A 27,106-nucleotide genomic window follows, 5' to 3' on the forward strand; every position below is an offset into this window, starting at 1 on the left:
TTGGATTTTCAGTACAGTCAACAGAGCCTTCTGCAGGGAGCCATTCCAAGCACTCACCTGTCACAGGGCATCTAAACAGGCCATTCCAAGCACTCAACTACATAGGGCATCTAAAGAGGCTAGTCTCCTAAATTAGGCAAGATAACTAACTTTCAGGACATGGCAATTCCCTCCTGAAGACCCTTGGGAATAAGGTATTCAGCACTTTGGAGGAAAGAAGAAACAGAAAAGAAGTCTTGAGGCAGAAATCAGCCTGAGAGAATGAACAATATCACTAGATGTGCTGCAAAACAGAGGCCTCAGTATGCTATACCATTCTGGAATTCATAGGAGACAGGCTTCCAGGGATTTCATTCCTCAGAAACTGCAGTATTATTGATGAAACAGCTTGTAATCGAAGGGTGGAAATGCTCCATCCCAAAGACTGAATAAAAGATTATCTCTCACTCCATCTAGATGGATCAGTAAAAGCCTTCTCATTTACGTCTCTTCATCTTCAGCCACTTGACTTCTCATTTTCCTAACATTTGTCCTTAACTGTAATATATTGCCTGATTCATTACATATCTGACTGGTTCTGTGGATGCAAAACCACATTATTTGCAACTGCAATACATATTTTATAGATTGGTACTTGGATTTTCAAGAGGAACATGGTAAAAGTAGATCTGGCTGACTGTCTAGGGATAATGGGTGAAGAAGTGGCTCAAGAACAAAACAAAACATATAAAATAATTCCAGATCTGGCAGCAAGTTCTAGTTAATTGATGTTATTTTTCCTCAAAAAGGCACATTGTTCTGTGCAGGATGTATAGGAAAGATAGCCTCACCTCTGGAAAAAAAAAAAAAAGTAGAAAAAAAATCCCCACTCCAAATGTTTCCTTTACCACTCAACAGCTCAGAAGCAGAGCAAGAAAAACAAGGCAGACGTCCCAGTTTTAAACCAGAGCCATGCTCATCTGAGTACTGTCTCTCAAAATATGTCAGTTCTCTTTGAAGGGAAAGCACAAGACCAATGCACCAATTCAATTCCTAAATCAAAGCTTACTTGAGGCTGTTGACAGATATTGCTAAGAATGACAGACTAAGCTAAAATGGTAAACCAGTATTCATCATTCCACTTGTTCTGCTCTGTTCCTGGAGCCTGCTGGTCCCAAGCACAGCTGAAAGCTCATGAATCAGCTGCATTTTACAGCACAGCCTACTGAAATGAACTGAAATTGATGCTGACTTTTCTGAATATTATGTCTGCAAAATTAAGTAGTTTAGTAGATTCACAAGCCATATAAGCTCTTTCTGAAGCTGAGATAGACACCTCCAGGAGAAGGATGAGGTAAACATCTAAAGCAGCAACTGCTTTGACTGTCCGAGTTTAACCAATGGCCAAGTGTGCATTCATAGCCCAAGACCCCGGTTTGCCTGGCATGAATAGTCCTTTCCAATCACAGAAGTCTGGTCTCCCATGTTACACAGCCCAGAAAACCTCGCTCAGGAATATGTGCATCAAAATCTTATTAATTTTCACTAAGCCAAAGCACCTCTGTCTGCTAGCCAGCCTTGATGCCACAGTGTTACAATTCTTCACAAAGGCAAGGATACAGGGAAGTTCAAATGATCATCAAAATGGATCAACAGTGGAAGTTGCAGTGTAAAGTATTTCATACAGACATACTTATTTTTTAGAACAGGTACTCCAAATTAAAAAAAGCAAAGAATAGTATCAGTCCCATCTCTGTCCTCTTTACTGTCTTCTCAGAATCAGATTAAAAGCATTTTCTCATTTTAAAAAGTCCTCTTGCCATTATTTCTTTGTTGTCCTCTTTCTTTCTCACACTTCTTCCCCACTCACATACACTTAGGCCTTTTCAGATCTTGAAACGAAACCCTACAAAGCATTTCTGGATGCTGTGAATTAAGCATGTACAAAGTTTGCATTGTGAAATGGACCTTCTACTATCTGGATAAGTAAAGTAAAGCTCTTTATTATGCTAATGAGAAATAAACATCGATATATACTTACTCTTAAAATCTCAGTCTCACCATCAATGTCTCCAGAACCTGATTCTTCAGGTTCCAGTCTATGCTGAAATTAGGAGAACTCCATTTTAAAATATTGTTTCTAAAGATGACAAATGAAAATATCACTTGCCAATTACTGCAAATACAGTTATAGTCAATATCCTTGCAGCAGATTGTCACTAGTGAAATAAATTATAATACAACAAAAACATTCCAGTCATGTTTCTGGTGTTTCATACCATTTTACTTTGTAGACACTCAGATCATATTTACCTGCAGATGCTCTATGAGTACAGTGATAACAATCCTGTAGGACACACATGCTATGTGACTCTTTAAGTGAACTGAAGATGAAGCAATATCTCAGCCAAATTTTAACTTTGGAAAGATACCTGTCAACATTAAGAATATCCTAAAATGCATGCCTAACAACTGAGATTCTGAGATTCCTACAATTCTGACATTCCAACAATTCTGAGATTGCTACAACTAGAATCCAAAGAGGCATTTTATAAAGGGAAATTAAAATACTAAAGCATTTTCTAAAATATTTTGTTAGAAAAACAGTTTGGTTTTAGTATTGCAATGTAATTGTGCTCATCTATAATACAATTTCAGAGATTCAAGCTTCTTCAGCTTCAAACCATCTTCCTATATTATGGAACCTATAGTGCAAACTACAGTCAGCATACATACTGTCAAAGAATTTTTTAAAATCTCTGAAGAAAAAAAAGTATTTTACATGGAAAATTTGCCATGACTTGTCTGCAGAGTATATATAGCAAAGTGAAATGAAGTCCAGTTATCCGTTTTTTTAAATTATAGAACTTGCTATGAAAGTTTTATAGAACTCACAATTTCAAAAATTAGAAGGAATAAACCAAGACGCACAGCAAACAAACTTGGCAGTTGAAATATGACTTTTCAACATGTGTGAGTTCTACCACATTTAAAATAAAATAATGTCAACTCATATAAAAGTAAATTAACTACAGATTCCCATTGCAAGTCCTTGATGAGTTTCATAGCTGTGTATGCTTTGTAAACTACAGCCCAAAGTACAGAGAACTAGTACCTGAATCATTATAGTAGTACCAAAGCTAATGTTTCAAAAGCCCAGGAGTCAGGGATGCATTCCCTGGCTGCACTGAGACTTCTTTCACTTCACTCCAGAATAAAAGGCCTTGAAACTTGCTATCACAGACAACAAGACAGTAAAGGCTGTGCAGGACCTGGTGTTCACTGCTACGTTTAGAGAAGTGGCCTGTGGGTGAGAAAAGCTGTTGGACTGGAGCACCTTGTCCTAGTGATCTGGAGCTGCCTTGCTGGTCTCTTGAAGTCAGTATCAGTGGAGGCTAAATAGTGCAGCCCTTCATAACACTGTTACTCTATTTATGCTACAGAAACAGATTGGTATAATTCAGCAGACCCTAGATCAGGGGAGCATATAATCCATTTTGATCACTGGAATATGTTGCAAACTATCTTATTAAATACTCACAATATTCAGTGTGACACATAGTTTTGTTTAAAAGTCCACCACAGGACTTCCACTGGTGTCAGTGGTGGGCTGTGTCTACATATAAAATCAGCTCCCACACCATGAATTGAAAATTCAGGCCAGATTCCTTCTTCAGCTGCATACCCATGTATCCTCATGGAAACAGTGGGAAAGGTCCAAGTACAGAAGAGAGATGAATCTGAAACATATTCTTTAACATTGCCTGAGTACTGACCATTCAAAATATGTGTTATAGTCTTTAATGACAGCAAACGTGACTGTCAAACTATTTCTGTGTTCAGTAGTGGGAAGAAATGAATAATTCAGGTTTATAATGCCTTTTTGAGGAAAATTTTGTCTCTTGTTCTCCCATATATTGCTTTTGCACAGGAGAGAACGCACATCGACTGGCTTTTTAAAATGTGAATACTGGGTGTTTATGTAGATTACAGTACTCAGACATTTATTTGCATTTCTGCATGAGTGTTTTAGAAAACATGATTATCTCTGTGGCAGTCAGGCTACTTTCCCAGAGAAAATCTTCTATTTATTTCTGGATTCCTCTATGGCAAGCTGAGCTCATTGACAGAGAACTCCAAATACTCACTAATCCTCTGGAAGGAGCAGATGGTCCTGTGGGTCCTGGTAGTCCAGGGAGTCCTAGCAATCCCTCACCAGGATCACCCTAAAACAGTAATGAAGATAAATCATCAAGGATTTAATCATATAAATGCAGAGCAGGGTTTTTCAGCACTAGCTGCAATCTGTGTGGATTTCTAGTCACAAGAAACAACAAAAGTGTCTGGTTAGATGCTATGAGCAGAGCTGAACTTTGTTCATGTCTAAGACAAGCTCCCAAGAAACATGATCTCTGCATTGGCAAAGGAAGAAAGGACTTTTCCCTTTCTAAGTTCTGCAATGAATTTGCAAATGTACAAGCAGCATTAACAGTGTTAGATAGTATATATTTCTTGTTAGAATAATGTTTGACTGTGGATCTTGCATTTTTAGGGTACATTATATGCCCCCCCCCAATAAATGAATAAGTAGAAAGTGTGGTCACACCATGGTACTCAATAAGTTAATTTCTTCATTTTATTGCTACTATCTATAATGCTTTTTCCAATACCACCATGTCATGATTATTATTCTATGTGTTGACCTTTATCTACTGCCAACACAAAGAAAGGCCCTGTACAGAACTGTGTCATTTTCTGTCATAATTACTACCATCTCTTCCTCTTTGGCTTTCTTACATCATCTCTGACATTTTGCTGAGGTTAGTTTGAAGTGCTTCTGCTTAAGATATTTACAACTTTTATTAAATTTTCTGCTCAACTCCACCATTTTTCACTCAAGTCAAGAGTTGAGGTTCTGCCTCAACTTTCTAAATCTTAAGTTGGAAGTCTTTTATAATGTATCTTTTCATTCTCAACTATCTATGTACCTTTTTCTGGAGAATTCACTAAGCAGGATTTGACCTTTGTGCTTTGAACTCTTTTGGGAGAAAGATGTGCCACTGCATCCCCTAAAATGGGGCCAATAGATTCATAAATAACTGGCAGACCAAAACATTATGATTGCTTAATATGCATGTTGATTTCATCAAATGATTTGCACTCATTTATTTTCATTTTTTGAAGTCTTGTATAGCTCTAAAAGTGATTGATCCCACTTGCTTTTTACCTGATACATCTGACAGAGGGAATGCCAGGAGAAAACACAAGTGTCCTCCTCTCCCTCCCTGGCTGTCTCACATTTCTTGCCTTTGGCCTTCAACAACTGCAGTTCACCATTCTGAGAAGTTCCTCAATGTGCATTTTGGACATTCTTCCCTACATGGTCATCCTGGTTTCAGGACAGATGTATGTTTAGTCTGCTCATATCCCAGAGCTTCTCTCACCATTGGGAGTGAAAAGCTTAGCCTTCCCTCTACCAATGCTTTCATGTACCACAGATTCCTACCCATCCACCCTGACACTGCAGAGCTGCAAGGTGTGACCTCCTTCCCACCTTGCACCAGGAGGAGAGAAACCAGACTGGTTGCACTGAGCTTTCTTAAAGGGGTATAAGTCACAGAGACATAACTGACACTGTTAGCCAGCCTCTACTGATCTCTGCTTTACCCTCTAACCTGCCCATTTGTTATCATCTGGGCTTATGAACATTTTAATTATGTTCTCTAAAGTCATATATTTAGTCACATAGCAGGAAACACTGAATTTTACCTGCCTCTTGGTCACTTGCTCTTTATGCTTGAGAATTCATTAGATAAATGTATTCATTCATTTCTTTGTTCCCTGTGGCTTTGTGAAATGGTTCCTATAGTGATACTTCAGTCACATTCACAGAAAATGTGTTTAATTAATTAGGGGCTATTTTAACTGTCTGCCAGCATGTTCATTTACAGATACTCTTCATTCATTTTAACATATCCTTTGCTTTTTTCAGTGATTATTACATTAGCTCCTGTCACTGTTTTGTGCTTTTTTTCATGCAATTTCTTCTACTTTGTGTGTACTACAAGGAAGAAAAAACCCTCAGCTCTCAAATTTGGATCCCAGTCATGTCTAGGAAGCTTAATTGTATCCATTCCCAAGGAGCATCTTATGGCTGTGTCTCTGCACTGAACAAGGACCACAGTGAAAAAGTGACAGCCAGCTCCCCACTCTCCACTGATATGTAGCACTCCATTCATTCCCAGCTTTCCATTTTCAATGAGAAGGACCAGAAACAGGCAGGTGGATCCTGCTACTGGTCCTCAAATTTAAATATTATTATGCTGAAAAAAGTGCTGACTATCTTCAGACAGCATAACTGGTTTGAATTTTTTGTGTGTGTGCACAGATCAATTCTTTAGGCTTTGCTCACCCTACCAACATAATGGGTCCTAGGAAGTCACACTGATTGGGATAAAGAAATAATTTTCTGGACAACTAATAATTTAAAAAATATTCACATATGTAAAAGAGGATCAGAGCAGTGTCTTCTTGTTTGTCTTGCTTTATGCTGCAGTAATTGGGTCTGGTTAAAGTATCACCAAGAAAAAGCTCTGCATATGAAGCTGTCAGTATTCCATAGTGCTTTTGAACATATTGTTAGGATTTTTAGCACCTGTTTGCTAACTTATTTTCACAATGCCTCTTTGAAGTATCCCTTGAAAATATTAGCCCAATTTTAAAAATGGAAAACAAAGCTTAAGGTATCTTTACTAAAACAGCCATATAAGTAATCAGGATTAGAGTACAGGAGTCTTTTGCTTCCAGATATAGCCTTAGCTCACTATAGCTAAGCTGCTTCTCCTGCTGCCAAAATGTTCTCCTTGTGATGCTTATTCTAATCAATAAAATAAGGCTGAGGACCTTCGGCCCTGAAGTCAGGTAGAACAAACAGGCTGTGTTCACAGTACTTAGGTACCTGGCCCTAGGCCTCCTGTTAATTAGGCCCTTAGCCCTATATGTTCAAAGCTAATATTTTGAGTATGGGGGTTTTGTGCAATTGTCATGAAATAACATGCAAACTATACTGCAACCCATTAGCACGATGAGTATTTGAGAGTAAAAAGCCTGCTGGGATAGCACTTGGGGAGCATGTAGAATGAACAGAGCCAACCTATGCACAGTCTCATCTTGCAGCATACTGGGAACAGTTAACAACCGATGCTACCCCTGAACAATGCTGAGGCATTATCTGAGAGAGGTCTATTTGACATGGGCCAAAACATTGTCAGGGACCATGCTCGCAAGTCTGAACCATCAGCAATTCAGTCAGTTCCTGGGCCTGTTTCATTTGGCAGTGTAGATATAGCACTTGTCACTGGAGATCAAAATGCTTACCTAACAATAGTTGCAGCTGCAGCAGCTGCAAAATAAAGCTGGTTTTGCTAATTTGCACTTTGCTTATAAGTAGAAGAAACGTAAACAACTATAATCTTGAAATCTTTTCTATTTGCTTTGTTTTCATTAAAAGCAATCTGACTGATTTTATGGTTTACTAACATGAATTATTGATGTCAGTACCAAGCATCCTGGAAATGACTCTAGTCACAAGAATGACCAAAGCAGATTTGCAGGAAACTTGTGAAGAGAATAGTAAAATGACGTTTAGGCCATTTTTTTCAGCTTTTTCACTATGTGATTGACAATTTCCCTATAAGGGAAATTGAGCCTTTGCTAGAGGGACTATAGTAGTTCCACAGTGCAGAAGAACCAAAGGAGGCTCCTAGCAAGTGTCCATAGAGAGGGAAGGTGCTATCTGCATCAGCTCTGTATCAAGAAAGAAGAATGTAGAGAATTAGCCAAATGGGGGGAGAGGGTTATAGAGACTCATGGGCTACAGACACCTCTGTAGCTCCAGGGCTATGTCCAGAGATTCTACCCCTGCTCAAGGACTTCAGCAAAAGTCGTGGAAAGGCTAACAAGTGTGTAGACATGTCATGAAGGATTGACCAATATTCCAGACACAAAGTGTCTGAGACCAGTGCCAGCTCAAAAGAAAACATGAATCCCTGCCACCAGTGGGGTACCAAGATGGTACCTTTCTTCTCAGAGACTGCTGTAACACACGTTTTCAAGCCTAGGAGGAGGTACTATTCCTGTCTATCACTGTCCCAGTGATGGCTCTCCAAGAGCAGAACAGCCATTGTTTCACCCTGCTATGCAGTCCACTCATGCAAGGGAAGAATAGTGAGTTGGCAGGCTCCTGAGTCCACATGGCTCCTGGGGCAAAACCAGTCTGCCCCTCCCACAATAGGGTGAAGTGCTGTTCTCTGGATACAGTGTTGTCCAAAATGGGCAACTATCATGACATTAATTCCTAACATCTATTGTTCATCACTCAAGACCTTGTTAATTCATTTGTTGCAGAATATTTTTTTGAACTAAACTTTGCCTTTGAGTTATACCAAGATATATGTATAATTAATTATTAGTATTACATATAGAATTGTTATTATTAGTAAAACCTAGAAACTATTCTCAGTGGTGTTTGTGTGATTTTTCTTAGAAGCACTGAGCTGGTTGGGAAGTGCTGTAGAAAATCCATCTCTGTTGGAAAGTGATTGTATTGGTTGCATGTTTTGGCATGATATGAAAATATGATGGAGGTTATTTAGAAAGGAAGGAAAAATCATCTCATAATGCCATAATGAAGAGTGTTGTGGTCTTTACCTGACAGCTTATAGTATTGAATGCCACATAAGTCATAGGAGTGATATCCACTTACAAACTCAGTAGTCATTTTGAGGGACCCATTAGAGTAGGGACAGTTTTAGGTACATCACTGCTATAAATCAGTGCATACTATTCTTTCTAGCTTTGGAAACCTTAGCCTAGTCTGTCTTGTACTCTAATAGCACAATGAGTTATGCCACACTACTTAGAGTATGCTACTGTTAAAGTGTATCTAGAACTGCTGTAATATTATTCAAGTGAGATTAATGGCACTGCAGTTCTTGGTGGTATCACAATCAATTCTTTCAGTGTCTGAACCACAGAACACTTACATGATACCATGCACCAATTGCTGCGTTGCCAACAGGTTGAGGGAAGTTATCCTTCTGCTCTACTCATCTAAAGTACTGTGTCCAGGTTTGTGTTCCCTACTACAAGAAAGATAGGGACATACTGGAGTGAGCCTGGTTAAAGGCCACAAAGACAACTGAAGGACTGGAGCTTCTGACTTATGAGGGGAGGATGAGAGAGATTATATTTAGCCTGGAGAAAAGGCGACTTGGGGGGGATCTTCTCAATGTGCATATATGTGTTCTCGTTTTGGCTGGGATAGAGTTAATTTTCTTCCTAGTAGCTGGTATAGTGCTGTGTTTTGGATTTTAGTATGAGAATAATATTGATAACACGCTGATGTTTTGGCTGTTGCTAAGTGGTGTTTACACTGGTCAAGGACTTTTCAGCTTCTCATGCTCTGCCAGGTGCAGAAGAAACTGGGAGGGGGCACAGCCAGGATAGTTGATCCAAACTGGCCAAAGGGCTATTCCATACCATATGACGTCATGCTCAGTATATAAACTGGGGGGAGTTGGCTGGGGGGTAGCGGTCGCTGCTCGGGGACTGGCTGGGCGTTGGTCGGCAGGTGGTGAGCGGTTGTATCACTGTTTTTTTTTCCTTTGGGTTTTGTTCCTCTCTCGCTGTCTTGTTGTTTTCCTTTTCATTACAATTTATTATTATTTTTTTTTCTTCCAATTATTAAACTGTTCTTATCTCAACCCATGATTTTTCTTACTTTTGCTCTTCCGATTCTCTCCCCCATCCCACTGTGGGGGGAGGGGTGAGCGAGCGGCTGTGTGGTACTTAATTGCTGACTAGGGCTAAACCACAACAATGTGATGGGTGGGAATGAAGAAGACTGAGCCAGATTCTTCTCAGTGGTATCCAGGGAAAGGACAAGAGGGAATGGGCATAAATCAAAATATAAGAAGTTCCATTTAAATGTACAACCCCCCTTTTTTTACTCTAAGGGTGATTAGACACTTGAACAGGTTACCCAGAGAGGTTGTGGAATCTCCATCCTTGGAGATACTAAAACCGAACTGGACACAGTCCTGGGCAACCTGCTTTAGCTGCCTCTGCTTTGAGCAGGGGTGCTGGATGAGACAATCTCCAGAGAGGCCTTCCCACCTCAGTGATTCTGGGATTCTGTGATCCATGCTGCAGGTTTTAGCACCGATGGAGATGTAAGTAGCACCCTGTCCAAGTCCTCCACCAATACCACAGTCCTTAATCTGCAATTTACTTCTCATTAATTTTTTCCCTGCAGTCTAGAGTCTTCTGATTGCTGCTGCTAAACTCTGCCAGTGCAGTCCAGGGTTGGGGATAGGGTGAAGAGTGGGGAGGAATGGACAGATAAAGTGGAGAGAAAGAGACTTGTCGCTCAACAAGTCCATCGAACTGCCCTTTGCTGATTTGAGACTGCTCAGAGGTTTCAGAAACGAGGCTCTGAAATGCCTGTACAGAGCACCTGTAATGCCTGTTGCCAACTGACTTAATGTCTTACTGATAATCTGCCTTTCCAGCCTATCTTTCCTGAACAGCCTGTATCCATACGCTGCAGCACTCCAGTTGTGAGCTATCCTACCATGTCTCTAACCTCAGAAAGGTGATAGCCCTGTAACTGTGCATGGACTTCTAAGTCCTGCTGTTTGTCTCCGTGCTGCCTGCTTTTGTGAACATGTACCTGATATGGGTCCCAGACGTGCTGCTTTCACCATGGGAGTGCAAGAGTGTCCCCCATCGTGCTGTACCTGAGATGCTTCCTAACTGCCTGACATGCCTTCGCTTCTCTTCAGTTTATGATAACCCTTTGCCCAACGTAGCTCTCCATTACAACAGACTGTTCAGCTAGTCAAAGAGATGGGGGGTCGCCATGCAGTCTCGTGACCTGGTACCTGTACTGGAGACTGAATACATGAGCTTTAGATGGGTTATGTTTGGGAATTTATGAAGCTTGAATTGTTTTGGTAAACAGATGAAACGAATTATTAATTTGGCACGTGGAGTAACGGGCTGAATGCCAATTTTGTGGACAACGTGCTTTAATGATAGATTAATCCATTATAGCTCACTTCAGCTCAGAAGTGATACAAGTTGTTTCTTCAGATGTTTTAGCTCTTATTTCCATTATGTTCATTTCATAAGGGTAATATGATTATACTGCCTCTGCTAAATCACTTAGCCAGTGGAGTAAGTTGCACAGAGCAGTTATATATAAGAATTGATTTTTCTTTAATAAGTATTAAATATATCTTCCTTAGCTCTCCTGTGAAAGCCCATCTTTTTCTACTGCTGAAAATTATTCATATTCTTGAAAAATCCTTATGATTTTGTTATGGCTGCCCTTTGTGCAGATTCATGGGCTAACAACAGGATGTTTAAATTCTTCCTGTGATTCCCTATTATTATTATTTTTTTCTCTCAGGGTCAGATAAATTAGCACATGTCCAAGAATAAATGGTATCGGATTGATTTTTGGTTATTAACAGGATACATACCTTTTCGCCTTTTAGGCCTGCTTTTCCTTTCAGTCCTGGCAACCCCTGAATTCCATTTTTACCCTAAAAGGAAATAAATTTTTTGATTAGACATTATTTTTTATGCAAGTTAAACAGGCTGTACACTGAGCAGCAGAGGCTGGACCTAAGGGTGCTAGATTCTAACTCTTGGTTTGTAAAGTGGGAAGAGATATGGGACTTACACCTCTATGCAGCTGGCAGCGCACAAAATGTGCCTCTCACCACATCTACTCTGCCCACAACAAAGTGGCAGTGAAGCCTGTTTAGGGGATACAGATGGAAACACTTGGCAGGCTGCATTTGGATTTGACAGGATGACAACTGGACCACACAGCACTGATGACAAATATTTTGAAAACTATAATGTTCCACTAGAACAAATAGTGACAGCTGTCTGAAAAGTCCTCTTCAAATTTTCTGTCTCTCAGCCATTTACTTATCTAAGAGGTAAGAAAGTCTTCATTTATTCCAAAGTTGCTGAATATGCTTACAGCAGGTAAATTCCCAGCTAGAATTCTGCCTCTTCCCTAACAACTTTCAGACTATGAGAAAATGGACACTTGGAAGAAATCTATTTTTAATTTCATACAGAAGTGATAGTCAACAGAGAATAGCGAGATATATTTGTAACACACTACTGCAAACTGCTTCCCTGAGTGCACCAAATCATATCATTGGCATTAGCCTGTTCCCACGCTCTACTGAAATCCTTTTTGCCTTGACCCACCTGAATATATTCAGTTCCTACCAAGTAGGATGCTTCTTGAGGACATGCATCTGACAGGGAATGTGCATAGCATTTCACCCCATTTTCCATTCTGAACTTCACCAGTCAAATTAATCCCAAATAACCTTTCTGTATATGTTCGTCTTATCTACATGTAACATGCATATGCTCTTCCTATAGAGACTTGATCATTGGCTAGAAAGGACTCCCACCAGCTTTAAAGTCAGTGCTATTATAAAGTGGTGCTATGTATGAATTCAGTTAGGACACTGGAAAAAAATTCAGAAGGCAAATAAATTCTTTTTTCTCTAATGGCATTTTGGGAATCTGGACAGCTGTGATTATGGACTCTACTGCTCAAGTTTTAGGGCTGTACTAATTTTAAAGATGGGTTATATAAACTCATTATAGAGAAAAATGTACCAGTAAGACTAAAAGGTTTTTTTCTCCAATTATTATTTTTCCTGTAGAGTGACTGGTATCAAGTTTATAGAAAAGTGGCAAACACATGGCCAATATAAATCTAGTGCATACTAATTTTATTGCTGAGTGAAGCCTCATCAATCCAATAGTAAAGTTGCATAGGTGTATGCAAGATCAGAACCCAGCTGCACATGGACAAAAGAGTATCTATAAAAAATACAGGACTATGGTTCATTTCACAAGATATAACAAAATGTCATTGATAAGAAATAGGATTGTTTTACGAGGATTTGTTTACAAGGACAAAACTATTGCTCTGGAAGCATTTGAATTACATTTGAAGAATTGAAATGTTCTGCTTGAAAGTAGTCAGACTTCTGCTAATATGAAAATGTAAACCTCTTGCCCATAAACATCCTAATGACACATAATCTGAATTTAGGCTAAATATCTGCAAAAACAGCTACATTTCTCTGAACATACCAATGTATGCAGGCAGCATTCATGCAGAAGCTGAATAATGAATCCCATGAATGACTACTGAATTATTTTTTAATATCTTAAAACATACCAGTTTCATTTGAGGGTCACTTGCAGGGAGCAGGAATGGACAGGAAGTTCACAGCAGTGGTGCATGGCAGTATACAAAAGGAGGAGCAGGCATGGTAAGATGACAGCCTCTGGGTGCGAAGGTCTTAGAGAAGAGAAGGATGCACAAAGTGGCAACAACAGATAATGAGTAAGGAAACAAAGAAGCCAGGTAGTAAAGCATCAACAGAGGACAGATATGCAACAGCAGCTGAGACACTCACAGAATATGACTGATAGGAATTCCTATGAAAATAGGAATTTGTTATTGTGTGCATTGCTGGGCAATACTTCACCATGGAGGATGCATATGCAATCTATCAGTGGCTCGTGGTGAATTGACCTATGGATGGGAGACATCTGGAGAAGGGAGGAAGGAACAATACAGGAAGAGGACAGCAAATGTGACAGAAGAGGTAAAATAGAGGAATGCAGAGAAAGAAAAGCAGGAATTATGGTACAAGAGTTGAGGGGTGAGGGGTACATCTGGAAACTTAATAGCAGCTGAGGTTAGGTGCAGGCAACATGGCAGCATGTGTCTATGAAGTGTCAATGAAGCACTTTGTTTTGCCCTGGAAGAGGTCTGGGTCTGAGTATGTCCTCTTTTTGGAGGTCTTCTCTGCAAAAAAGCCAGCCTCACCAGAGCTGGACTCCTTGTACAGCTGCTTATGGCATGCTGTGCCTCTTACTTTCCTTGCAACTGGGAAATCACAAATTTCTCTTAGAAACCTGGGTCCCCCTCTCTTGGCAACCTGAGGAAGTCAACTACAGCACCAGAGCTGCCTTTTAAAGAGATCACATGGAGAAAGCACTTTGCTGCTTAAGCTTCAATGTAGCTGAGTCTCTGATAAAAAATGTTGTTGTTTTTTTTTTCTCCATTTAACAAAAATATGTATAAAAGAGTACTTACTGGTAATCCATTTTTACCAGGAATGCCCTAAAATGAAACATCTTTGTTAGAAAGGTAAATAAAACATTGTAACAAAGAAGAAACAGAGAAAAGCAGTTAACTGTAGCTTGATGTGTCATGCAGTGACAAAATAACAAACCAGAACTGTTAACAAATACTATGTCACAGTGTGATCTGTTTTGCACCTCTGTTTAATTGGATACATGTTATGTGGACGGTTCAGAAGCATAGGAAGTGTGAAACATCCTAAATATACAGAAGCCACTGAAGGAGGCATGTGACTTCTGAAGTCCAGCAGCTTTGAACATGTTCAAACATGACAGCTGGGAGGAGGGTGGTGCAGCACTGCAAAGGCTGCCCGAAGAGTTTGTGGAATTTCAGCTCTAAGAAATTTAGTATATTGGCACATCAGTTGTTTGCCTTGTGCTTGTTTGTAAGATAGATTGTCTCTCATCAGGCCCTTGTATAGCTGTTGACACATGTGCAAAACAGATATGACACTCCTGAGTTGATTTGGTGGGGCTAAAAACCCATCTTGTAGAAGTATAACTGATGACAGTGTGTGAGGCTGTGGAGTTTCAGCCTTTTATGTGTGTGTGATGAATTACTATTACCCTTTCCAAAATACATGCATTCTTTCAATAGACAGAAAATACTCACAGGCTGACCGTGTTGTCCAAGTTTCCCTGGAGGTCCAGGAGGTCCTTGATCTTTTTTCTGCATGTCTTCTACTGCTGGCCTTCCTGGAGATCCTGTGGGCCCATCCTCTCCTTCCTGACCGTTCTGGCCCTGAGTAATGAAAATATGACATATGAAAAATGTGTTGCATTACTTTTCCCATTTTTTTCTCTCTTTTTTTTCCACTGTCTTCCCTCTCTCCTAGAACCCCTGCTTTGTTCAATGCAGTCAGAAACCTGTTAGGCACCATACAAACAATATAATCCATTTAGCAAAGGCAGTCCCTATTAGAGATCATTCATACAAGTACAAATAAATTGCTCACTGAGCTGGAAAAAATAAGAGGTGGTTACCTAGATGCAAATGACCACGGTCTGCACAAATCTGCACAGTCTAAATCAATAAGGTAGGTTTGGAAAAGACCAGTTTAACAAACTCAGTCTGTCTGGGAGAAAATTGTAAAAGTTAAAAGGATATGTTTAGTAATGCTTTAGCCAACTCCCCTGAGATCTACAACTCTAACAAAAGAGGGTTACATATCCAGCTTGGTTAAAAAGGAAAGTGGCAGAAGATGAAATGAGGAAACTGATAGTAAAGAGTAAAAATAGACAACAAACAAGAGCAAAAAATTGCTAAGCATCAGTATTTGGTCAAAAGAAAGTAAGAATAATAAAAAGAATAATTTAAATATACCAGGAACAAAATAAACCCTTTCAGTGGTTGAAGCTCAGACATTAATACATATTTAAATTAAAATCCAGTATACAGTATGGAACATTTAAGTCATTTTTGTATCATATTTTGAAACAAGCACTAGGATTTACACACGTTTTATAGCAGCAATGAAATATTTTGTATTCCATTAGTAGCTAATGAAACTAGGAGGGATGTAATATAGTAACTATCAAGCATTTTAAAGTTAGCAGGATGACAGCTTTCAGCAAGGGAGCTGTTAGCTGATTTTTTTAAAGGTCTTTCTGGGTTTTGTCACTAGGAAAGTTCCCAAAGACCAGAGATTTTTTCATCTGGTCTCATTAGAGATTTTTTTCCCATCTGGACATGTTAGAAGAGAATCTAGTTAACTAAGCTGGGGGTAAGATCATAACCTGAGTGAGATAACAGGATTGTTGACACAGGTTGTTTGAGTACTGAAGGAGCTAATGGATGTTATGGCAGGACCCCTCTCAATCAAACTAAATCAAACCAAAGGTCTTGGGAGCCTGGTGAGGTCCCTGCTGACTGGAAGCTAGCCAGTGTTATTCCAATCTACAAAAAGGGTGTGAGGCAAGACCCAGGGAACTACAGACCTGTTAGTTTAACCTCAGTTCCTGGAAAAATAATGGAGAAGATTATACTGAGTACTGTTGAAAGGCATTTAAAGAGTAATGCAATCATCAGGCACACTCAACATGGGTTCACAAAGGAATAGTCCTGTTTAACTAATTTGGTATCCTTCTATGATAAGGTCACTTGCCTAGTGGATGAAGGGAAGGCAGTGGATGTAGTTTTTATGGGTTTTAGTAAGGCTTTTGATACTGTCCCTCACAGCATCCTTCTGGACAAGTTGTCCAGCTGTGGGATGAGCAGGTTCATGGTGTGCTGGGTGAAGAACTGGCTGAAGGACAGAGCTCAAAGTGTTGTAGTGAATGGGGCTACATCTGGCTGGCGACCGGTCACCAGCGGTGTTCCTCAGGGTTCAATTCTAGGGCCAGTTCTATTCAATATATTTGCCAACGATCTGGATGCAGGAGTTGAATGCACCATTAGCAAGTTTGCTGACGATACCAAACTGGGAGGTGCTGTTGACTCATTTGAGGGACAAGAGGCCTTGCAGAGTGATCTAGATAGTTTGGAGCATTGGGCTATGATTAATGGGATGAAATTTAACAAGTCAAAATGCCGGATTCTGCACCTAGGAAGGAGTAATGTCGGGCACAAATTTAAATTGGGAGAGGAGTGGCTGCAGAGAAGCCCTGCAGAAAGGGATCTGGGAGTGCTGGTTGACAGCAGGCTCAATAGGAGTCAGCAGTGTGCCCTGGCAGCCAAGAGGGCAAACCACATCCTGGGGTGCATCAAACCAGCTGGTCAAAAGAGGTGATTTTCCTCCTGTATTCAGCATTGGTGCGGCCTCACCTTGAGTACTGTGTGCAGTTCTGGGCCCAACAATTTAAGAAGGATGTGAAGGTCCTTGAATGCATCCAGAGGAGGGCAACAAAGCTGGTGAAAGGGCTGGAAGGAATGTCCTATGAGAAGCGGCTAAGGACTTCGGGCTTGTCTAGTTTGGAGAGAAGGAGGCCGAGGGGCGACCTTGTTGCTCTCTACAGCTTCCTGAGAAGGGGAAGAGGAGAGGGAGGTGCTGATCTCTTCTCCCTGGGATCCAGTGATAGGACACATGGGAATAGTTCAAACCTGCGCTGGGGAGGTTTAGACTTGACATGAGGAAGCATTTCTTTACTGAGAGGGTGGTCAAACACTGGAACAGGCTTCCTAGAGAGGTGATCGATGCCCCAAGCCTCTCAGTGTTTAAGAGGTATTTGGACAATGCCCTTAATAACATGCTTTAATTTGGTCAGCCTTGAATTGGTCAGGCAGTTGGACTAGATGATCATTGTAGGTCCTTTCCAACAGAAATAGTCTATTCTATTCTATTCTATTCTAATATAAAATGGCAGTGTGAACATAATGAATGCTAAATCAGCATGTTTTTGTCTGACAAACAGGTCATAATTTTCTTTGTTATGTATGCTTGATAACAGTAACACTGTTGATCTGACTTTAGCAAATTTTCCTGAGGGGCATTTGTCTGAGTTCTATACAACATTGAAAAAACAATGCTGTGCCTGATCAGTGTCACCCATATTAATTGGATTACAAATTGCATAACTGGTACAATGGAGATCTTGCACAATGGTAAACTTACAGGACATAGGGCCACTCCTACTATGTACTCACAAAGACCAGATTTCAATGCTGTAAAATTTTTTATTATTATTATTTTCTAAAAGATTGTTCATTACCATATTGTATAACCATCTTGGGTATCTATGTAGTGAAAAGGATGTGGAAATTGGAATAAGTTCAAGAAAAAACTTGTAAAGAATGTAAAGTAGCAAAACTACTTGTCACAATAGATTTAAGCTTTTTGTGTCACACTACTTAAATCAAGACTGGATTTTTATTTAAGAAAAATAGCCCAAAACTGAAAAAAATAGATTGTAAGAACAATGGTTCATCCTGACATTAAAATTGCTGCTTTTAAAAAAATGTGATTGCAGACATGAAAATGTTAGAGGAATCATATTTGGAAGTCCTCCAACAAATATTAAAGCCTCTTGTATGTCAGCTCCAATGGATGATCCTTAATCTAACGTTTCATCATTTGTTATAATTTACCACAACAAACACAGATATGCTAGAAGACCCTGTAAGGAACAACCTTAAACACTTGAATAAAACACACAATATAGAACTTTAGAATAATAGTTCTATCACTCTTGAGGCTGTATGTTTTCTGGCAAACAGAAGCAGTCATAACTGACTGCAGTTTCAAGCAATATGAAGAACAGACTTTTGGCGTAGGAGTCACAAAGACAAGAGGAAGGAAAGGTCATTATTTATTTTCTGCTTAGAAAAATCTGTGGTGGCTGTTGGATCAGGAATGTTAATTAACAAAAAATGTACTGCTAGCTGATTATTTTGAAATATGTCAGCAAGTAGGGCAAGTATTTGAGTAGCTGGAGCCCTCCAACTCACAGGATTCCAAATGAGGGGCATACATAATTTTAATTTGCAGAATCACATGAAATTCAGGTTACACATTGCCTTACAAATGCAGTAGGCACAGTATCTTTCAAAGCCCAGTATCTCACCAGAGAGGGTGACTTTGCTACATCTGGCATAGCCCTTTGGGGTTTCCAGTGCCTGCAGTCATGTAGGCTGGAGTACTCTCTATTTAGGAGTTAAAAGGGCTGCCATTTTTCTTAGTACTGTGTGAACCTCAAAGTAGAGAGAGGCTACAGCCTTGCATTTTCTCTTAATTTCCTTGTCTAGGAGCCAGACCCACAGGAGTCTACCCAAAAGGAGTATCTAATTTTATAAGGGGGTTGCCAAAACGTGATTTTGAAAATGTGACTAGTCTCAATGCTTTGCATGTAATTTATAGCTATTCCTGGTCCTGGCAGAATTGAATTGTTAATTAAATTACAGCCCATCTTTGTCAGACTTTCCTCTGTTCAGTGGTGTACAACTCACTTGATGGCATCACGCAAACTTTCTAGAATGTCTTTTTCCATCAGGAGGAATCCTGAAAGGAAGTCCTGCTTGGACCCTTACAACAAGACAGCTTGACCAGGATTTTTGGAACGCATCTCTGACATGTGAAAAATGTCCAGATATTGCCTCTTCTAGAGTACTAAAAAATGTGCTGGCAGCCTAGAGAGAAGCTAGGCATGGCTATAAACAGCATTTATTAATGTAACTGCTCTGACACAGACGTGAGTAATACAAGGACCCCAAACAACTTCACTGACTTGCCTCAACTTTGGTCCTTTATAAGGCCATCTGGGGGTGGAAAGGTTGTTCATGTTTTAAAACTAATAAAATGTTTTGACTAATAAAACTAATGTTTTATTAGTCAAAGCATCTTTGTATTGTGAATGCCAGGAAAGCTGCTGGTTACTTTTTAAATGGATTTTTAATCTCTGGATGTTAACATACACAGCTGTCAGGAGGCAGCATACACTACTTTCTTAAAGAAATAACTAGGAGTTGCAGATGCTTTTCCAGTGCAATCCATGCAGTCATTTCCTTGTCAAGACATGGAATATAGGATCAACCTCGTGGATGGTAATTCAACTAAGTTTGGGTTGATAAAGGGATAATTTGCATAAACTATAAATTTTCAGATTAGTCTGTGGGCAACTAAGGGAAGCCAGTGTTACACATTTTAGGCATGGATTCCTCCAGAGTTTAGTGTGTTTTAGTGTTAGTCTTCTGACTGGATGACCTGATAATGAAGCACTGTGATAATGAAGTGCGTCTTTGCACTTGGTACTTCACACAGAAGCAGTTGGTGAGCACTCAAAGGGTGTAACTTTAAATCTGTTTACATGCCACACTTCTGAGAAGAAGCAGGAATTTCACCTGCAAGGCAGTTACTGTGAGTAAGACCAAGATGTCTGCTTTTAGGGAATCAAAATTGTGGGCTTTTATGGTGAGGATTTATGTTGGTTATTTTCTTTGTTTCTCACTTTCTTAAATGCAAAATGAAAAAATGCAAAACTGAAAGAACAAATTCGTTTTGTTAGTCAAAAAACTCAAGCCTATTTCAATGGTGATAGATCCAAACTTCTGCATAGTGTCAGTGCTTTTCAGTCTGATGTCATGAAAGGACGTTCAAGAATTTTAAAAGTAACTTCTGTTTTGGCATGCTGCTAAGATGGAATAGATAAAGGTACCAACTCAGAAAAGCACGTAAAACTCATATGTTTTCCTGCTCTTGGGACAAAAAGATAAAGCATATGATAAACCCATTGTACAAACCTCCTCTCCGCTTACTCCTGGCAAAACACTAGCGCCAGAGCCATCTTCTTCTCTTAAGATTTTCTGTGTGACAGTGGTAGATTCACTGTTGCCTTGTCCAGTTTCCATGACAGCTGAATCTAAATAAAATAATCACTTATTAATGAGAGACAGAGCAAAATAAAACCCACCCAGAGGTATTTATCAGAGCACAGATGCTGAAAGTTGTATGAAAAAAGAAATTATTTAGATTATTAGCAAAATACATTCCAAAGATTAATATTAGTCATGTTATAACTCTGAAAATTTTAAAAGGAAAGAAAAAAAGAGGAAAGTGAGAATAAAATTATAAAACAAATGTTTATTTTAAGGACAAAGACTGTATTGCATCATCTTCTTTGCCTCAAGCTCTAGTCTGATGGTTGCTTATTTTTCATCTATATAACATAAAAAATAAGAGGTATGTAGAAGAGGTACTATCTGAAGTATGTATGAAATTTAAATAGAAACATTGTCTTTGGCCTTATTAAGATAACTAGCTTTACTTTTTGTTTTCCAGGAGTGCACTGAAATTGTCTTACTAGTGGGGGACTGGATCCCTCAGTGCACTATGCCCTGCTGTTATCACTTTGCTGCCTACACTTGCATCCAAAACACCTCATTGGTGCGCTAGGCAGATTCACATCCTTTGCAGGGAACATAAATAGGATATAGTTGTTTATTCAGTGGTGGCATTCAGTTTTACATGAAAGGCTGTGCTTCACTATAACAGAAGGTCATAAAATTAAATACTCATCTTAAATTCCTTTTAAAGGTTCCACGTGGCTTTAGAGCCAGCAGCACTATTTGCAGAGGTATGTCTCAAGAAGTGCCAAGCTTCTCACTGACCTGAGCAGCATGAAGAGGATTTTTCTCCTTTCATTCCCTTTGCCTAACACTTGCACTTTACTGGAGTGTTGTAGAGTATCATAGCAGCAGTTCCTCAGGTCAGCTTCTTTGCTTTATCCTTTTTTTTTTTTTTCCATTTTAAAATATAAACCATAGTTGTGTGACTGAAACTTCGACATTATAGAAGGGTAAATCTATTCTCTGCATGTTTAACAACAATAACTGAGATAAGCACCTATATGGACTGAAAAGTGAGAGATGTGTTGAACGGTGGCTGTAGTTGCTACCACTTACCTTTGCTGCTGTTAACAAATTGCAGTCTAACAGACTGCAGTTTCAAAGCCAAATGTTTGATGTGCCAATTCTTTTCTAACACATAGGATGTCCAAAACCATAGGATTTTCCATTCCTGGCAGCACCCAAAATATGACAGTGGCTTTTCATACACAGGGAAACGACAGACTCAGACCCAGAGAACTTGAATGACCCCACCCCCACAAAAAAAAGAGGCAGTGCCTTGTTCTTTAAGTTTAGCTGCTTCAGAGGTTTCTTCTGATCTGTGATTTCCAGAGAAATCATTTTCTTCCAAATAAGACAATATAGTTGGGGGGGCTTCCACTGGCTCAGCCAACGTATCTTCAGGCTAAAAAAAACCATAAAATGCCAAAGAACTGTTTAGAGAAAAAGCGTATCACATATTTTAAAGCAAGAATCAGTAGATTACCTTCCTCAAAGCATAGTAATCAAAAATACCACATTTATGAAGCAAAACAGAAATCCAGATCTTTTCCACTTAATGTATTGCCAGTATCTGTCCTTACTCATATGCTGCCCATTAACTGTCATTGCTGCCATAAAAACTGAAATTTATTAATGGCCTATATATACACTCTCTTTCATTTACAAGTTTTTATTTTATTTCACCTTCTATTTCATTTTTCCTGTTTACAGTACACATCTAGTTTCTGCTTATCAGCAGATGTCACGCTAATATGGTCAAGCTCTTGAGAAAAACTAGCACAATGCCTTTGAACTCCATTCCTCCAAACCAAGTGATGTACACTTGACAAACCCATAGAGAGAGAGGAAAACACAAGGAATGTAAAGTTATCACTGCAGGTCTAAGAGCCTAGAGCTGGCTGGTACCCACCCTTCCCCATGCTGGCTGTGGGTGAGCAAGATGTGGCCATTTCAATAATCTGGTATGAGCTGCATGCAGGAATACAAAGAGCCTACTCCCTACTGGAATTAGAGACCTGAAGAAGTGCTGTCTCAGTGTAGTGAGGAGATTACTTCATGCAAACCTGCATTTGCAATTTAAAGAAAATTTAAAAGTGATTATGTTGCCATGGTAACCTAGAGCCAACTTAATGGGCCAAGCATCCTGGTCTTGAAACAGATGTGCAAAGTGGCATAATAGGGCTTGCTGAAATAGTTCCTGAATTGTCAGCAAAAGGAATCATTGGCATGATTTTTATCTCACTGGTTTTGTATCCTTATAATTGAGGAAAAGCTTCAAGATACTTCTTGTTATTAAGAAATATACTGAAAATAGGCTTTAGGGCTCCATTTGAAGGGGAAAGGAAATATTTTCCACAGTGGGCCAAATCTGATCCCCACTATAGTTGACAAAAGTTTTTACATTTGATTTCAGTTTTATTTACTCCACTTGAGAAAGAAACAAATGCTTGATTGCTCTTATTTCTCTTATAACTATATATCTTGTTCTTGACATTTTGTGTAGGAGTATTTCAATTAATATTCAGAGAGCAATAAACCTTTTTATGCAGCCTGTTTATCTGAACCATAGTAAACTTACAGTGTTAAGCTAGTCATGTATTACAGGGGTTTGTGTTTCAAAAATCCTTACTAAGACTGGGTCTTGGCTACTTTGAGAAAGGAGGACCAACTTTTCCCTTTAAATGCAATGTCCAGTGACTTCCCTCTTCTGATGGGAGAATTGAAGAATAACCAATACTTCAGATGAACTGTAGAAAATAATTCACACAATTCAGAATGTGCTCAATTGTACAGTCTATAAAGCATTCCTGATGTTTATTTCTCACTGGGAAGATAAATAAAGCAACAGCAGGACAAAGATTTAAATGCTTCATTTTGAGAAATAATTAAAAAAAGCTATAAAATGGCCCCCCCCCTAGTATTAGTAAATATCCCAAATCTAACTCTCTGCACTAGAAAACAATAGGAAAAATAGAAGTATTTACTTGAAGATAGTAGAAAAACAACCCAAACCTCACACTACACTCATAAGAATGTAAACTTGACAGATAACAGTGATTACCTGCCTGACAGAATTATAAGAATTAGGATAATGAAAAAAGTACGCTCGTAATTTATTGAAGTGATTGGAAAAAAACCCCAACAAAATCTCTTGAAATAATTCCAGTCAGTTTAGACATGAAGACATATCTGTGGAATAAAGAAGTAGTATCTAATAACCACGCACAAAGGTTAGTGATCAACATCAGCCAATGGAGTTGAAAGGATGTGTCTAGCCACAGGGGACTTGAAAAGACATAGAGAAAAAATGGCCCCCAACCCATCTCACTGAGTGAAGATTCACACAAGCTGCATGGGCACATGGAAGAAATTTTCATTGGGAGGAACCTCTCAAGATCATGTAGGTAGACCACTCATGTAAGTAGATCAGCTCAGCCATGACTTTGTCTAACCAAATCTTGACAACTTCTAAGGACAGAGATTTGATATCCTCTTTGGGTGACCTGTTTCAGTGCTGCACTGTTATCCTATTGAAGAGAGTTTTCCTGAAATCCAGCTTGAACCTCCCCAGCTACAACTTGCAACTTTTGTTGTCTGTCACTACTGAAAGAAGTCTGGTTCCATGCTTATTTGTGTCAATATGTATAAAAGTGTGTGTGTCACTTCTATAAAGAACACAGATTAAACAATGAGGGACTAGGTTATTGAAAGGTAAAATTTGTTAGTGGATTTTATATTTAACTATGAATGAAGAAACAAGGACAAATACAGAATACAAATACTAATATGCAATCCAGAACATACTTTAGAATCCCCATAAAAATAATTTAAAACTTTTTCCATTTCTTGTGATCAGTGTGTGGATAATAAAAAAAATAGTTTAAAAATGGCAAAACTCATTTGGAACATTTACTCTCAGATTATTACATTTACTCGAAAGCAAAAAGAACAATCCACATCACTACAGACTGGTCAGCCTCACTTTGATCTCTGGGAAAATCATGAAGCAAGTCCTCTTAGAACATGCTTCTAGGCACGTGAAGGAGAAGAAGGTAACTAGGAACTGTCAGCATGGATTTACCAAGAGTAAATCATGCCTGACCAACCTGATTGCCTTATGTGTTAAAATGACTGGATTTGTGGATGAGGAGAAATCAGTGGATGTCATCCACCTTGATTTTAGCAAGGTTTCAACACTGTCTCCCACAATATTCTTGTATCCAAGCTAGGACATTACACTCTGGATGGAAGAGCAACAAGATGGCTGAAAAAAACAGTTGGATGATTGAACTCAGAGCATAGTGTTTAATGGGACATACTCATGGGTCCATCCTGGGATCTGTTCTGTTTAACAGCTTTACCAGTGACCTGAGGAGGCAGCAGAATGCTTGCTCATAAAGTTTGCAGATAATGCCAAAGTGGGAGTTGGAGGTGCATCAATTAATATGCTCAAGTGCAGGACAGGCTGGAGGAATATGCCAACATGAACCTTATGAAACTCAGCAAGGACAAACATGAAGTCCTGCACCTGGGAAGGAAGAACGCCTTGCAATCACACAGGCTGGGGACAGACAAACCAGGAAGCAGCTCTGCAGAGAAGGACCTGGGGATCTTGGTGGACAGCAAGCTGAATATGAACCAGCAGCATGCCCTGACAGCAAAGAAATCTGTGTTAACAGGAATTCTGGCTATATGCTTGTAGGTCTAGGGAAGTGATTAGCCCCATTTATTCAGCACTTGTTAGACAACATCTAGAATACTGTGCCTGGTTTTGTTCCTTATTACAAGACAGATATCAATAAACTAGAGTGAGCTCAGCAGATATCTTACAAAACAGACAAGGGCTGGAGCACTTGTTGCGTGAGGAAAGGCTGAAGGCACTGGTCTTCTTCAGGCTGGAGAAGAGAAGGCTTATGGGAGACCTGGTGGCAGCCTACCAATACCTACACAGAGTTCATCAATGATATGCAGCTAGGCTCTTCACAGTGGTGCTTGGCAGTAGGACAAGTGACAATGGGCATTAAGTTGAAACAAGAGAGGTTCTGACTGGATATAAGGAGAAACATTTTCACCAATGAAGATAGACCTGCATTGGAACAGGCTGTACAGTGAAGTTGTTGCAGTCTACATCTTCAGATATTTCCAAGACCAGACTGGAAAAAGCTCTGAAAACTGTGATCTGATCTGACTGATGACTCTGTTTTGAGTGGGAGGTTGGACTAGATGACCTTCCTTCCAATCTGAAATATTCTATGATCCTTTATTGTATTTTTATGATTGTTAGTTCATAAAGATGTAAGGTTAATGAAGCAAAATGGATAGTATTGTTCCTGGAAAAAATCACACAAACCCAGTACTACAACACACATGAAAAGGCTTGAACACTTGTGAACTGGCAATGAAAATTGCTGTTCCCTACTTTTCCTTTCTGGCAGTGCCTTTCTGACATACAAAGTAGTTCAGGCTATATTTTTCTGAAGATCCCTATAGATAAGATGTGCCAAGGACAGTTTTTGCCTGAATCATCAATTAGCAGAGACTCCACAGAAAAATTCTTTATGAAAAGACACCTCTTCCACAAATGTTAAGCACACCTTTTTGCTGATTCACTGAGGCCTTTTTGGCTGATTCACAAGGCCCATTAAATGGAAATATTCTGAAATAGTCCAAAGAATGCTATCCATTCCTACTGCACAGTACTGAGCTACTTAGCAGAAAAATAAAAATTAGAATATGCACCATCAACACTGCTAAGCATCTTTATTCAGAGACTGCATTTTCAAGTATGACCTTTGACTTGTTTCATTCACGCTCAGCATAGCAATTTACTTCAACGTGTTGACTTGAAGAGTTTGTTCAGCTATTTTTCAGAGTAGCAGACAAATAAAAACTTTCTCAGAAACATCTGTCAGTGACTGTACTGATTGTTAAGTTGTCATTTGTTTCTCTGTCTCCTGTTTAATATTTCTAAAGAATAAACCCATTAAAACTCCATGGGCAGTCACTCTGGAAGGCATACAAATCCCATGAGTCATTTGCATTTAGACTTTTCTAATTTGGCAATAACATTAAACAGTTTTCTAAAGGAGATTACGTATTTATTGACATGCTGGTATGGCCTTTTGAAGTCCCCAGGCATTTTAGAAAAAATATTTGTGTGATCCAAGGAAGTACTTTCACATGAAGTTCTTGCATTTTGAAGAAAATAGTAATTTACTGGCCTTTGAGGCTTATGATTAGTTGGCTCAGAAACCTGTGTATCATCATCCGTTCTGTGACTGGCTCATGCAAAGAGTTACTGTAGTAGTAACCGGGACTGCACACAGACACAATGAAGATTGTTTCTACACAGTCCAAGAAATTGACAATCCGCCACCAAAAAAGTGTCTGTAGAACAAAAAAAGAGCTATGAAGAGGCTTCTTTCTTTCTTGTTTTCTAAGGGTGATAATCTGCCATATATACATATTTGCTTTATTAACATTGTGGTGTAGCGCTTCAGAGAGAATTATTTGTGTACTTAAAGCATGGTTCAGTTTCGCAGACAATCTTAAAAATGTTTTAACAAGAAAATTAAAATAACATCA

At 39.2% G+C, this 27,106-nt stretch overlaps 1 protein-coding gene across 8 annotated transcripts in view; it reads right to left on the reverse strand.

Moving 5' to 3' along the window:
* The window catches only part of COL15A1 (collagen type XV alpha 1 chain), a 158,950-nt gene that overhangs the window by 73,035 nt on the left and 58,809 nt on the right, over nucleotides 1–27,106 (reverse strand). For all 8 annotated transcript variants that reach the window (XM_072853514.1, XM_072853512.1, XM_072853509.1 and 5 more), the window contains exons 6-12: nucleotides 21,797–21,923; nucleotides 20,414–20,532; nucleotides 14,855–14,983; nucleotides 14,195–14,221; nucleotides 11,526–11,588; nucleotides 4,128–4,205; nucleotides 2,021–2,083 (exon numbers count right to left, since the gene is read on the reverse strand). In XM_072853514.1, the coding sequence (XP_072709615.1) occupies nucleotides 2,021–2,083; nucleotides 4,128–4,205; nucleotides 11,526–11,588; nucleotides 14,195–14,221; nucleotides 14,855–14,983; nucleotides 20,414–20,532; nucleotides 21,797–21,923 (606 nt within the window). The remainder of the gene's footprint in view (nucleotides 1–2,020; nucleotides 2,084–4,127; nucleotides 4,206–11,525; nucleotides 11,589–14,194; nucleotides 14,222–14,854; nucleotides 14,984–20,413; nucleotides 20,533–21,796; nucleotides 21,924–27,106) is intronic.

The sequence above is a fragment of the Ciconia boyciana genome, chromosome 2, assembly GCF_034638445.1.
Source record: "Ciconia boyciana chromosome 2, ASM3463844v1, whole genome shotgun sequence".
Classification (NCBI taxonomy): Eukaryota; Metazoa; Chordata; class Aves; order Ciconiiformes; family Ciconiidae; genus Ciconia; species Ciconia boyciana.